The following is a 15,340-nucleotide window of genomic DNA, read 5'->3' as shown; positions in this document are numbered from 1 at the left end:
AAAAACTAACTGCTGTTCATTGAGGACCAGCCATCTGAGACTTTGTGCATTAAAACACCATTGTCCATGGGCAGGTCCTATCCATTGGCAGCTGACAGCTATTCATTGAGCCTCATCCTGCTTATTCAAGAGAACTCAGGACCATCCATTGATCCTCATCCTATCTATTTTTCCATCCATATTGTCTGATGAGAAAATTCAACTTCCCAAGGGAACTGTGGCTTGTTAATTGAGGCCTTTGCCAATTGAGGCTTATTTCATCCAAATAGAAATTGAGGCCTACCTATTCAAGTTAGGCTCATCTGACAAGGAGTTAATTGAAAGGAATTACCTCTTCAAGCTAGAAATCTGAATGAGTAAATGAATTTCAGTGGAAGGATGTTTACTCTGTGACTCCGCTGCCTTTAAAAATGGAAGATGTGAATCTGTCTGGAGATATTCTTTCAAAAGTCATTATGGTGGGAGACTCCAATGTAGGTAAAACTGCCATATTAAAGAGATTAACTGAGGACAATTTCCATGCTTCATTCTTACCCACAATAGGCAAGTATTGTCAGACAAATCTAAAAGCTGATTTCCATGAGTTTCTCCAAAGTTCCTGCACCAAGAGTTAACTTCACCCAAGACATCAAAGCTAAATTAATTGAGGAAAAGAAGGACAATATCAGTTTTCTCTCTTCCAAAAATAAGAGTATCATAGCCAGGCTAGGGCCAGGATTACAGATGGCTGGCCTTGCTCTGTTTTGCAAGGCTTCCCCATCCTAATTTTAATAGACTGCACATATGCAACAAGTTCAGGGAGCACAGGGTGGCACAAGATTGGTTGAGGGTCGAAAATCTATCATGATAGCAGGTCTTAAAGAGCTGCTGCACGTCAGTAAATGGGGTAGAATTTTTTGATGTTCCAGATACGTCTTTTTCATTGGTTTGTTAAAACATTTTAGAAGTATGCTGTCTTGGAGGCCCTGCTTTGAATTGAGGTGAAGAAGGGTATCCATCTTTAGAGCTCATGTGAAAGCAGAGGTGCAAGCTACCTGATTGGAGGTTACTAAGAGAGTGAGTGCATTCTCCCAGGTCTGTAGAAATAAATACACAAGAAATTTTAAAGTATCAGGAGTGCTCAGGTTAAGTGTACCTTAATTTCAACAGAATGTTACTGTTGGTGCATGACATTATGGTACCAGCTGAACTTGTCTTAGAGCATCCTTGGAGAGGCAACATGCAAAACATTGAGACAGCCTTTCACCATTTTCATACATGCTTTCATAGAATTAAAGTTGCAGGGTACACTTTGTATATGCCACATAAGTAGCTTCCATTGTCACCATAAATCTTGTAAGATGTGCTCTGAACCAACACTGCAGTCAGAAAATACATGCCTGCTGTATTCAGATGGATTCTTACATGGAAGAATGTAGGTCTGAATTTTCATTCCCAGTTCCTGATCCTGGTGTTGGGAGGAAATGCAGGTCAGGAACCCACAAATGCCACCATCGGGACCCAGAGGGCGTTTTTTGAGGAAGCAACCAATTAAATGGAGGTCCAGAAGCCCCGTCCAATTATGGACAGAGGGTAGGCTCCCAAAGCTGGAGAGCCAATAGGAGGCTCTCGAGCACTGAAAGATCAGCAACCCCACTGTCAGAAATGGGAGCTGCCAATTTAGGTAAGCGAACAAGAGGGCACCTCAAGATGGAGTACCTTTTGAAGAATTTTTCAAACATTAAAAATAAAAAGTAGCCGCAGCTGCCAGACTGTCATTGTGGAGGGAGAACCGCTCCACAGGATGGCCTGCAGCCATAGCTGTGGCCCTCTGGCAATTGCGATGCCCCGGGTCTGCCAGCAGTGGGCTGCCTCAATTCATCAGCCGAACTTTGGCCTCATCAGGGGGCCCACTTGCCGTCCAGGAAATTCCGAATGGCTTCTGACAAATGCCCGGAGGCAGAACCATGGCGGCAGATTGGCACACTGACTGGTAGCAGGAAATTGCAGACCCACCTGCCTCAGGTTCTACCTCCGCAACCCATTGAAAATTCAGCCTGTAGTGTGACCATAGGGTTGCTTGTCCAGCTGTTCCAATTTCTAAAATTTGTAGATGTTGTTTGTGGTTATAGGGGGTACAATTTGCAGAGCTGCAACATGGCACACAATATATCTCTAGTAGAAGGCACTCTCTTTTGATACTTCTGCAACACATCTTTTTCTTTTCTAATACCGACTTCCTAAGATGGGGTACCAGCCCCGGTGACACTCAAGAAATTTGCAGTTCACCACAGCACATCATGACATGCATTTCATCTGGTGCAGAGGTATAGCACCAGGCGGTCTTTAGAGAGTTTGTGGAGAAAGGACAGGTGAAGCCGAAATAATCAGTGATGAGGCGTAAGTGGAGATTGTACTAGAGGAACAGAAAGTAATGGCCACGATTTTCTCAGCTATATGGGTCAAAGACTGGTATTCCTCTGGACCAGATTTCAGAAGGAAGTTGATGGATAAGTAAATGGCTTTTGCAGATCTTTTGTGGGTGCGCTGAACAGCTGGTAAGGGTTACTAGGAACTGTGCAGACATCCATCACAGATTTACACAACTAACATAGGAAACATAGGAAGATAGGAACAGGATTAGGCCATTCAGCCCCTCAAGCCTGTCCCGCCGTTCAATGAGATCATGGCTGATCCACGGCCTAACTCCATATACCTGCCTTTGGCCCATATCCCTTAATATCTTTGCTTAACAAAGATCTATCTATCTCAGATTTAAAATTAACAACTGTTCTAGCTTCAACTGCTGTTTGTGGGAGAGAGCTCCAAACCTCTACCACACTTTGTGTGAAGAAGTGCTTCCTAACATCTCTCCTGAACAGTCTGGTCCTAATTTTTAGACTATGCCCCCTAGTTTTAGAATCTCCAACCAGTGGAAATAGTTTATCTTTATCTAGCCTGTCTTTTCCTGTTAATATCTTGAAGACTTTGATCAGATCACCCCTTAATCTTCTAAATTCTAGCGAAATCAGGCCTAATTTGTGTAATCTCTCCTCATAACTTAACCCCTGTAGTCCAGGTATCATTCTTGTAAATCTACGTTGCACTCCCTCCAAGGCCAATATATCCTTCCTAAGGTGTAGTGCCCAGAACTGCTCACAGTACTCCAAGTGGGATCTAACCAGGGTTTTGTACAGCTGCAGCATAACCTCTGTGTCTTTATACTCCAATCCTCGAGATATAAAGGCTAGCATTCCATTAGCCTTTTTGATTATTTTCTGCACTTGCTCATGGCATTTTAAAGATCTATGCACCTGAACCCCCAAGTCACTACAATGCACATTGGAAGCTTTGACAACTCCATGGCCATCTGCTAGAGAGGCCCAAGGCCAGAAGGCCCAAGACCAGATATGCTTTTCTTCAGTACATTTTGACTGAGATCTTTGAAAATTTGGGCTCAAACTACTTGGCAGTAGATTGGACAGGCTTGGAGGTTGTCACTTCAAGAGAACCTCGATAGTGGATATCACACTTCTCAGTGGTAACTATTGATGGCTATTCAACCTGTTGGAATGCACAGCAGCTAGGGCATACCAGAATGGAAAACAGAATCTGCTTCTTGAATCTGGTCATTCCAAAGGGTTGATGAAGTACCAGGTAGTGGATGGATGCAGGTTGTCCCTCTCATCTTTGACAGCTGTTGAAACTTATGGCTTAGCACCTCGAGTTATAGAGCCACCTCCATCCTCGGAGACCTTGGTGAACAACAACTACCTGCAATCACATCTGAGTAAATTGAGCCTAAACTGTCTGAAGTTTAGAAGAATGAGAAGTGATCTCATTGAAACATACCAGATTCTGAAGGGGCTTGACAGGGTAGACACTGGGATGTTGTTTTCCTTGGCTGGGGAATCTAGAACACAGGGGCACAGTTTCAGGATAAGGAGTTGATCATTTAGGACTGAGATGAGAAGAAATTTCTTCACGCAGAGGGTTGTGAAACTTTGGAAATCTCCACTCCAGAGTGTTGTGGATCCTTCATCATTGAGTATATTTAAGGCTGAGGAAGACAGATTTTTGTTCTCTCAAGGCACCGTGAGTGCTTCCTGGATATCATGCATTGACTTACACATGTATGCCATCTATGATGCCCTGCAATGTTGTCATACCATGATCCAATAAAAATTCTGTGCCCTGTCAGGCTGATTCCTCCTCTTCGCAGTGAAAGTAATGAAGGTATTGTCCCTTGCAAATGACACGTGTCTGTCACTTAGAATCATAGAAGATTACAACACAAAATGGGGACATTCAGCCCATCATACCTGTGCTGGCTGTATGAAAGAGTGATGCAATTCAGACCCATACCCCAGCTTTCTCCCCATATCTCTGCAAATTAGTTCTCTTCAAGTACATGTCCATTTGCCTTTTAAAAGTTTCTATGGAATCTGATTCTACCAGCCTTTCAGGTAATGCATTCCAGATCAATACAACCCTCTGTGTGAAATAATTTCTCCTCATTTCTGCTCTACTTCTTTTGCCAATTATTTTAAATCTATATCTATATATAAGTAGCTCTATTAGCTCTACCCTTAACTTACCCTTTTCTGCTCTAAGGAAAACAATCCCAGCTTCTCAAATCTCTCCACATAACTGAAGTCCCTCGTACCTGGTATCATCCTGGCAAACCTCCTCTGTACCTCCTGCAAGATATGACATCTTTCCTAAAGTGCCATGAATTGTAAATAATACTCCAGCAGAGGCTTAACCAATGATTTGTACAGGTTCAGCATGACTTCCCTGTTTTTGTATTCACTATTTTGTGTCCCTATTTACAAAGTCAAATAGCCCATATGCATTCTTAACTGCCTAGTCAACTTACTCTGCCATCTTCAAGAATTTGTGAATATGTACTCCCCAGTTCCTCTGTTCTTGCACCCCCCCCCCACCAAATTGTACCATTTAGATTAGACTGCCTCTCCATGCTGTTTCTCCCAACGTGCACCACTTCACACTTACCCACACTACATTGTATCTGCCACGTGTCTTCCCATTTCACTAGTCTGTCTCTATCACCTGACCTTTGTTACTATCCTTCTCACTATGTACTAGGTTGCCAAGTTTTATATCATCTGCAAACTTCGAAATTGTACTCCCTATGCCTAAGTGCGTGTCATTTAAATATGACATAAAAAACAGTGGTCCAAATACCAACTGCAGGGGGAACTCACTGCATACTTCCCTCCAGTCAAAAAAAATCCATGCACCACTACTCTCTGCTTCATATCCCTTAGCCAATTATGTGGCCAAGTTAGAATGGCTACAGCACAGAATGAGATCATTTAGCTCATCGTGTCCATGCTGTTCTGTGCCAGAGCAGCTCACCTAGTCCCATTCCCCCGCCTTTTCCCCATAGCCCTGCAAATTTTTTCTGTTCGGATAATTATCCATTTCCCTTTTGAAAGCCACAATTGAATCTGCCTCCGTCACACTCTCAGGCAGTGCATTCCAGATCCAAACCACTTGCTGCATTAAAAAAATTTCCTCTTGTTGTTTTTGCTTCTTTTGCCAATCACCTTAAATTGGTGTCTTCTGGTTCTCGATACTTCTGCCATCAGGAACAGTTTCTCCCAATCTACTCTGTCTAGACCACTGATCATTTTGAACATCTCTATCAAATCTCCTCTTAATCTATTCTCCAAGGAGAACAGCCCCAATCTATCCACATAATTGAAGTTCCTCATCCCTGGAATAATTCTCGTGAATCTTTACTGCACCCTCTCTAATGCCTTCACATCCTTCATAAAGTGTGGTGCCCCCAACTGGACACAATATTCCAGTTGAGGCCGAACCATTGTTGTACACAGGTTTATCAGAACTTCATTGCTTTTATACTCTATGCCCCTATTTATGAAGTCCAGGATCCCGTATGCTTTATTAATTGCTTTCTCAACCTGCCCTGCCACCTTCAATGATTTGTGCTTATATACCCCCAAGTTCCTCTGCTCCTGCACCTCCTTTAGAATTGTACCCATTATTTTATATTGCCTCTCCTCGTTCTTCCTACCAAGATTAATCACTTCACACTTCTCTGCATTAAATTTCATCTGCAACATGTATGCCCATTCCACCAGCCTATGTCCTTTTGAAGTTTATCACTATCCTCTTCACAGTTCATAATACTTACAAGTTTTGTGTCATCCGCAAATTTTGAAATTGTGTCCTGTATACCCAAGTCTAGGTCATTAATAGAAGTCAGGAAAAGCAGGGTTCCCGAATACTGACCCCTGGAGAACTCACTATATACCTTCCTCCAGTCTAAAAAACAACCGTTCACCACTAGTCTCTGTTTCCTGTCACTCAGCCAATTTCGTATCCATGTGGCTACTGACCCTTTTATTCTATGGGCTCTAACTTTTCTGACAAGTCTGTTCTGTGGATCTTTATCCAATGCCTTTTGGAAGTCTACGTGCACCACATCAACTGCATTATCCTCATCAACCCTCTCTGTTACTTAATCAAAAACTCAAGCAAGTCAGTTAAACACAATTTGCCCTTAACAAATCCGTGTTGGCTTTCCTCAGTTAATTCTCATTTGCCCAAACGACTGGTAGGTTTCTCTCGAATTATTTTTTCTAAAAGCTTTCCCACGACTGAGGTTAAACTGGTTGGCCTGTAATTGCTGGGACTATCCTTACACCCTTTCTTGAAGAAGGGTGTAACATTCACAATTCTCCAATCCTGTGGCACCACCTCTGTATCTAAGGAGGATTGGAAGATTACGGCCAGTGCCTCTGCAATTTCCACTCTTACATTCCTCAATAACCATCTAATCCGGTCCTGGTGATTTATCAACTTTAAGTACACCTCCTCTTCACCGAATTTTAGCCCAACCAGTGTCTCAACTACCTCCTCTTTCATTGTAACTTGGTAAAGACAGATACAAAGTACTCATTTAGTACCTCAGCCATACCCCCTGCTTTCATGTGTAAATCTTCTTTTAGGTCCCTAATTTTCCCCAGTCCTCCTTTTATCACCGTTTTACTATTTATATGCTCATAGAATTATTTTAGAGTTCCTTTTGCGCTAGCTGCCAGTTGCTTCTCATACTCTCTCTTTGTCTCTCTGATTTTACACTTCCCATCTGAACCTTCTATATTCAGCCTGGTTCGCAATTGTATTATCCATCTGACATCTGTCATATGCACCCTTTTTCTGCTTCATCTTACTCGCTATCTCGTCATCCAGGGAGCTCTTGAATTGTTTTCCCCTACCTTTCTCCCTCGTGGGAGTGTACCTTGACTGTGCCCGAACTATCTCCTCTTTAAAGGCAGCTAGCTGATTGTTCCTTTACAGTTTTGCCTGCCAATCTTGATTCCAATTTAATAAAAGCAAAATACTGCAGATGCTGGAAACCTGAAATAAAAACAGAAAGTGCTGGAAATACTCAGCAGGTCAGGCAGTATATGTGGAGAGAGAAGCAGAATTAATGTTTCAGGTCAGTGGCCTTCCATCAGAACTCTTTTTCTGCGTAGAGTTACTAATCCGTTTTTCTCACCTGTTTTCCTATTTTGTTTCTGATAGCTGAAGTTTTGTGCTGCTCTGGAGGCTTTGGAGAATCCTGGTCATGCTGAAAGTCTTGTTTTAATGGTAGGATTACAGTAATCCTCTTGGAGTGGAGCCTGGCACACCATACCCTGATTATGTATATACTTAGCAATGCTCATACTTCCTGATGGAACCTATGGGTCTTCTTGGCATAATTCTGCCTGTATTTCACTTCTTTTATTTGTGCACCCCGAGTATTGTTGATGTTCTTGAAAGATTTTCAAAATGTTCTGGGTGCCCTCTGGCAAAGCTCTATTGCACTGATTTGTAAAATATTTACTTACAATATCCACAGCTCCTATTGTAGTCTGTGAGTCATGGATGAGCTGGACGTACAGCCAACAAAATCGGAACTCAATGATGCCATTGATTCTCTAGCCAGCGGAAAAGCCCCTGGGAAGGACGGCATTACCCCTGAAATAATTAAGAGTGCTAAGCCTGCTATACTCTCAGCACTCTACGAACTGCTTTGCCTGTGATGGGATGAGGGAGCAGTACCACAGGACATGCGCGATGCCAATATCATCATCCTCTATAAAAACAAAGGTGACCGCGGTGACTGCAACAACTACCGTGGAATCTCCCTGCTCAGCACAGTGGGGAAAGTCTTCGCTCGAGTCGCTTTAAACAGGCTCCAGAAGCTGGCCGAGCGTGTCTACCCTGAGGCACAGTGTGGCTTTCGAGCAGAGAGATCGACCATTGACATGCTGTTCTCCCTTCTTCAGCTAACGGAGAAATGCCGCGAACAACAGATGCCCCTCTACGTTGCTTTCATTGATCTCAGCAAAGCCTTTGACCTCGTCAGCAGACGTGGTCTCTTCAGACTACTAGAAAAGATCGGATGTCCACAAAAGCTACTAAGTATCATCACCTCATTCCATGACAATATGAAAGGCACAATTCCGCATAGCGGCGCCTCATCAGACCCCTTTCCTATCCTGAGTGGCGTGAAACAGGGCTGTGTTCTCGCACCTACACTGTTTGGGATTTTCTTCTCAGTGCTGTTCTCACATGCGTTCAAGTCTTCAGAAGAAGGAATTTTCTTCCACACAAGATCAGGTGGCAGGTTGTTCAACCTTGCCCGAACAGCGAAGACCAAAGTACGGAAAGTCCTCATTAGGGAACTCCTCTTTGCTGATGATGCTGCATTAACATCTCACACTGAACAGTGTCTGCAGAGACTCATCGACAGGATTGCGGCTGCCTGCAACGAATTTGGCCTAACCATCAGCCTCAAGAAAATGAACATCATGGGACAGGACGTCAGAAATGCTCCATCCATCAATATCGGCGACCACGCTCTGGAAGTGGTTCAAGAGTTCACCTATCTAGGCTCAACTATCACCAGTAACCTGTCTCTCGATGCAGAAATCAACAAGCGTATGGGAAAGGCTTCCACTGCAAGTCCAGACTGGCCAAGAGAGTGTGGGAAAATGGCTCACTGACACGGAACACAAAAGTCCGCGTGTATCAAGCCTTGCTCTACGGCAGCGAGGCCTGGACAATGTATGTCAGCCAAGAGCGACGTCTCAATTCATTCCATCTTCGCTGCCTCTGGAGAATCCTTGGCATCAGGTGGCAGGACCGTATCCCCAACACAGAAGTCCTCAAGGCGTCCAACATCCCCAGCTTATACACCCTACTGAGTCAGCGGCGCTTGAGATGGCTTGGCCATGTGAGCCGCATGGAAGATGGCAGGATCCCCAAGGACACATTGTACTGCGAGCTCACCACTGGTATCAAACCCACCGGCCGTCCATGTCTCCGCTTTAAAGACGTCTGCAAATTCGACATGAAGTCCTGTGACATTGATCACAAGTCGTGTGAGTCAGTTGCCAGCGATCGCCTAAGCTGGCGGGCAGCCATAAAGGCGGGGCTAAAGTGTGGCGAGTCGAAGAGACTTCGCAGTTGGCAGGAAAAAAGACAGAAGCGCAAGGGGAGAGCCAACTGCGAAACAGCCCTGACAACCAATTTTATCTGCAGCACCTGTGGAAGAGTCTGTCACTCTAGTATTGGCCTTTATAGCCACTCCAGGCACTGCTCCACAAACCACTGACCACCTGCAGGCACTTACCCATTGTCTCTCAAGACAAGGAGGCAAAAGAAGAAGAAAAAGAGACACCTGATCTTTCTTTGCCAGTATTTAGTTAGTTGGCATCTGTGCACCTGACGCCTGCAGATTTTTTAAGTTTACAGGAGTGCTCCCAAGCAGCTGCCTTTCTGATTGCTAACCCTCTAGGATTGTCCTAAGTCTCCAGGAATGAAAGCTGAATCTCTTGCATACTGCTGCGAGCAACTCAGGTGAAAAACTATAGAAGCACTGAATTTTTTTCATTTTCTTTAAACACATTAGTGCTGGTTATAAAGATATTTGGGCTGGATTTTAATTTGCAGATGTGCTGGGAGTGGTGTGGGGCAGGAGGGCTCTATAGTGCGCGGGAAATCCAGAAGTAAGTACAACCTATCTGTCAGTGGCTTTTTAACTCAGCCGCCTCATTATCATTTTACTTCCGGGTTTCCCATTCAACTGTTAGCAGGCATGATGACAACCCTGATGACATGATCTCAACTTCAGTATTTAAGGGACAGTCTATGCATGCAAGTTGAAGCAGTTGGAGTTAGAATGAAGAGACAAACAAGTGTTGCAAGGGGGTCAAGGCAGACAAATACTGTGGCCACTTCACAGATCCCTCCCTGGACGTGCTGTTGGGGGCTGTGAGGACATTGTTACCTTGTAACAGGAGGAAGAAGCCTGCTGCTGACACAAAGTGTGGTTGGACATTGCCCAGTAATAGGAGCATGGTGCCTGCCCAGGGGGAGCACCTTGTAGGAGTTCATGCAAGAGAATAAAGACAACCACTTAGAATCGGGGGTCAACACGGGTGATTAGGTCCTTTACATTCAAAGGGTAGAATCTGTTGTAAATGTGAAGAAATCATTTCTCTGAAGCATAGACAACCTCCCCCGTCTTCCGTCAGGCCTTTGGCTCTTTGCTACAACCCAAGATGAAACATCATGCTGCAAGGGATCAACTCTGGAGCCTGGCCAGCTCAGCGCTGCACGAATCATCAATGAGTGAGTGCCTCCTGAAAGAAGAAAGGAAGGAAGGCGACACATGGCTGCATAAAGGTAAGTCTTTATCGGTCAAGGTACAACTGGCAGTAAGGATCAAAGGAAATTCGAATGTATAAGGGCATTGCCTTCGTTGCATGTATCTCATGGCCAGTCTTCTGTTGTCAGTGGGATCCTTCATTTGTCCTGGCTTTCCCATCTTCCCCCTCCACATTCTCATTGTTCGAGGAAGCAGTATGCTCCATGCTATCCTCGTTGCTCATCGATTCCCCCTCTGCAGCGCCAGGTTGTGCAGTGCACAGCAGACCGCCACGATACATGGAACCCTTACCAGGACATACTGAAGGGCTCCACCAGACTGATCTAGGCACCTGAATCTCATCTTCAGCAGATCAATGGCCTGCTCTATGGTCACTCACCTGGTCCGGTTACAGGCACTGTACCTCTCCACTGCATCTCTGCATCCATGCATGGGTTCCTCACAGGCGTCAGTAGCCACGTCCTCAGTGGGTTGCCTTTGTCTTCAAGGATCCATCCCTGAAGGTGGGATGGAGGCCAGAGAATCTGTGGCACCTTGGACTGCCTTAAAATGTAGGCATCGTGGCAACTTCCCAGGAAACATGCACACACCTGCAAGATCCATTTACGATGGTCGCAGATCATTTGTACATTGAAGAAGTGGAAGTCCTTTCTGTTGATGAAGGCTGCTGGCTGGATTTAGGAGCCTTGATGGCCACATTTGTGCAGTGAATGACACCCTGCACCTCGGGGAATCTAGCAATGGCTCTGAACCCGATACCCCTCTTATCCTGAGAGTGGGATCCATACAGATATGCCCATAGTAGCCAGACCTCCTTGATGCACTGATGGGCTGACTGTGAGATCCCACACGTGTCTCCAGTGGATCCCTGGAATGATCCAGAGATCTAGAAGTTCAGTGCCACGGTGACCTTTAGCGCCAGTGGCATTGGATTCCCATCAAGTCCTCTGGGGCACGGCTTTTCCTGCAGTATAGACAACCAGTCAGTTATGGTCTCCCTGGAGAGGCAGAATCTTCGTTGGCACTGCCTCTCGGCCATCGGCAGGTAGTTGACCCTCAAACTGTAGACCCTTTCTGGAGGGTACCTCCTTCTGGATGGGGTAACCACCTCTTTCTCCTATGTACCGCTCTCCACCATTTGGAGGCCGCTGCTGACCTTCCTGTCAGCTTCTGGGTCGTTAAGGTGCCACTGCAGGTGCCTGGCCCTCCCTCCTGCTCTGCTGTGCCTCCCCTTCAATGAGGTCCCTGAAGGCTGGATGAATGAAGCCCATGATAGGTGGCTTCCTGAATGCTAGTCCTTCACTGCCAGTGGCTCCCCTTTTTGTCCCCACTTGTGAGCTTTGCTGAGGTGGAACTTGCCCGTTGCCCCCCTTGCAATGCCCCCCCACTGCTCAGATACCCTTGCCCTCAATCCTTACACAATGCATGATGCTCACCCTTTGCCACCCTGCCTGACAATCGATTGTTGCCCCCCTGATGGCCTCCCCTTGCAGCCATCCGTGCTCTTCCAGTTCCATGTCGTCTCCATGAAGCAGGCGAGCCTCTGAAGCCCAGTGAAACCCGTGCATAAAATTCAAATCCAACCATAAAATCACTTTCAATTGGCCTCTTAGTTGCCACCATCGGTATCATCAGGCTGGGACATCACAACATTGGACTTCCTGTCCAATATGTCTCATCTCGATTTTATGTCCCCCTGCTGCCTTTGTTCTTGTTCCCCCTGTCTGCTTAAAATTCATCCAATTGTCTTGTGTCCCAATGGTAGTGCTGCGAAGCAATCTACAGCGGGATTCTCACAGACTCTAAAACCCAGAGGACATCAGCCAAGAGCAACTCAATAGTCAGCAGGCATCTGGGCAGTCTGCCCCTACCTCTGCTGAAACCAGAGGGTTGACAACATATAAGTACAAGGAAAAGAGTAAAGATTTTTGGTAGCACAAAGGTATGCGCATAAGTGTGTTAAATATTGTTATATTCTTAAGTTTCTGATGTGTGGTCGAAGTACATAAATATTACACTTTCCTGTCATGCCCATTCTTGGTTGTTGGCTAGCAAATGGCCTTTTCAGTGTTTGGATGATGAATTGTATGACATGAATTAATGTGACCAGTGTGGGGGTGTGAAAGGGTTGCTTGGTTGTTTTCAGGACTGCTTTGTCTTAGTGATATTGGAGAAAGTTCAGAAGTGGCTTGTGCATTAGGTTGTTTTATGAGTACAGGGTGGAACCTAATTGAACCTCACTATAAGCAGGGCATCTCGGGCAGCAATGTGTGCCATTGGTGGTGCAGTGCCTGCATCACTTCTGCCTCCTCATCTTCTTTGTCCTCCTCTTCCTTGGAATCCTCTGAAGAGGTACTATGTTTTGCACCTTGTTCCTTTTGCAGGTCCAAACCTCACTGCTGCATAATATTGTGGAGAGCGCAACATACCGTGACCATTCTGGAGACTCTGGTTTGTACTGAAGGGCCTCCAGATTTGTCCACGTACCTGAAGTGTATCTTCAGCATGCCTCTAATCGAACATGCAATTCAGCTGCATGAGGGACAACCACACCACCCCCCCGCAACTAGCACTATTTAAAAGGGTCACCATTCAACTTTCAGGTGAGGTGCTTTTGACTTTCTTTTGCTACTGCAGTATTCGTGGAAGTATTGTGTACGGTATTGTTGGAGAAATTGACAGAATTTCTTTTAATTAGAAGGGAGTGGTGCTGCACCTTTGGAAGGAGTCTTGTGGATTTGAAAGACCTCTTAGCAGAAAACTTGCTCCCAGTCATAAGAACTGTTGTTGCAGTTCCTCTTGCGCTGCAGCATAACAGAAGCAGTGGAGAGGTGAAGCTGTTCTCAGAGCGAGGAGAGTCATAGAGTTATACAGCACAGAAACAGGCCCTTCGGCCCATCTTGTCTGTGCCGGCCATCAAGCACCTAACTATTCTAGTCCCATCTTCCAGCACTTGGCCCATAGCCTTGTATGCTATGGCGTTTCAAGTACTCATCTAAATACTTCTTAAATGTTGTGAGGGTTCCTGCCTCTACCACCCCTTCAGGCAGTGCTTTCTAGATTCCAACCACCCTCTGGGTGAAATTTTTTTTTCCTCCAATCCCCTCTAAACCTCCTGCCCCTTACCTTAAATCTATGCCCCCTGGTTATTGACCCCTTCGCTAAGGGAAAAAGTATCTTCCTATCTAACCGATCAATGCCCCTCATAATTTTGTATACCTCAATCATGTCCCCCCTCATCCTTCTCTGTTCTAAGGAAAACAACTCTAGCCTTTTCAGTCTCTCTTCATAGCTGAAATGCTCCAGCCCAGGCAACATCCTGGTGAATCTCCTCTGCACCCTCTCCAATGGCAACCACATCCTTCCTATAGTGTGGTGTCCAGAACTGTACGCAGTACTCCAGCTGTGGCCTAACTAGCATTTTATACAGCTCCATCATAACCTCCCTGCTCTTATATTCTATGCCTCGGACAATAAAGGCAAGTATCCCATATGCCTTCCTAACCTGTGCTGCTGCCTTCAGTGATCTATGGACAAGTACACCAAGGCCCATCTGACCTTCTGTACTTTCTAGAGTCCTACCATCCATTGTATATTCCCTTGCCTTGTTAGTCCTCCCAAAATGCATCACCTCACACTTCTCAGGATTAAATTCCATTTGCCACAGCTCCGCCCATCTTACCAGCCCATCTATATCATCCTGTAATCGAAGACTTTCCTCCTCACTATTTTCGACATTACCAATTTTCGTGTCATCTGCGAACTTACTTATCATACCTCCTATATTCATGTCAAAATTAATGTACACTACAAACAGCAAGGGTCCCAGCACCAATCCCTGTGGTACACCACTGGTCACAGGCTTCCACTCGCACAAACAACCCTCGACCATTACCCTCTGTTTCCTGCCAGCAAGCCAATTTTGGATCCAATTTGACAAATTGCCCTGGATCCCATGGGCTCTTACCTTTTTAACCAATCTCCCATGCGGGACCTTATCAAAAGCCTTACTGAAGTCCATGTAGACTACATCAACTGCCTTATCCCCATCTACACATCTAGTCACCTCCTCAAAAAATTTAATCAAGTTAGTTAGACATGATCTCCCCCTGACAAATCTGTGCTGACTATCCTTGATTATTCCCTGCCTCTCCAAGTGGAGATTAATCCTGTCTCAGAATTTTTTCCAATAGTTTCCCAACCACTGCTATTAGACTCACTGGCTTGTAATTACCTGGTCTATCCCTGCTACCCTTCTTGAATAATGAAACATTCGCTGTCCTCCAGTCCTTTGGCACCTCTCCCGTGGCCAGAGAGGATCTGAAAATTTGTGTCAGAGCCCCTGCTATCACCCCCCTTGCCTCACACAACAGCCTGGGATGCATCTCATCTGGGCCTGGGGATTTATCCACTTTTAAGCCCAACTAAAGCATCTAATACTTCCTCCCTTTCAACGTTAATATGTTCAAGTATATCGCAACCCCCCCCTCCCTGATCGTCATTCTCCACAGTGAAAACAGATGAACAGTAACCATTTAAAACCTCACCTATGTCCTCCGGCTCCACACACAGATTGCCACTTTGGTCCCTAATGGGTCCTACTCTTTCCCTGGTTATCCTCTTGCCCTTCATATACTTATAAAA

At 45.3% G+C, this 15,340-nt stretch overlaps 1 protein-coding gene across 1 annotated transcript in view; it reads left to right on the top strand.

Annotated features, from left to right (window-relative positions):
* The first annotated feature begins 410 nt into the window (after positions 1-410).
* Positions 411-15,340, top strand: part of LOC137370264 (ras-related protein Rab-10-like) — a 56,538-nt gene continuing 41,608 nt past the window's right edge. The window contains exon 1 of the mRNA XM_068032643.1: positions 411-543. Within this exon, the coding sequence (XP_067888744.1) occupies positions 411-543 (133 nt within the window). The remainder of the gene's footprint in view (positions 544-15,340) is intronic.

Source organism: Heterodontus francisci, chromosome 5, assembly GCF_036365525.1.
Source record: "Heterodontus francisci isolate sHetFra1 chromosome 5, sHetFra1.hap1, whole genome shotgun sequence".
Classification (NCBI taxonomy): Eukaryota; Metazoa; Chordata; class Chondrichthyes; order Heterodontiformes; family Heterodontidae; genus Heterodontus; species Heterodontus francisci.
The sequence above is the reverse complement of the archived record's forward strand: the minus strand, read 5'-3'. Positions and strand labels throughout refer to the sequence as shown.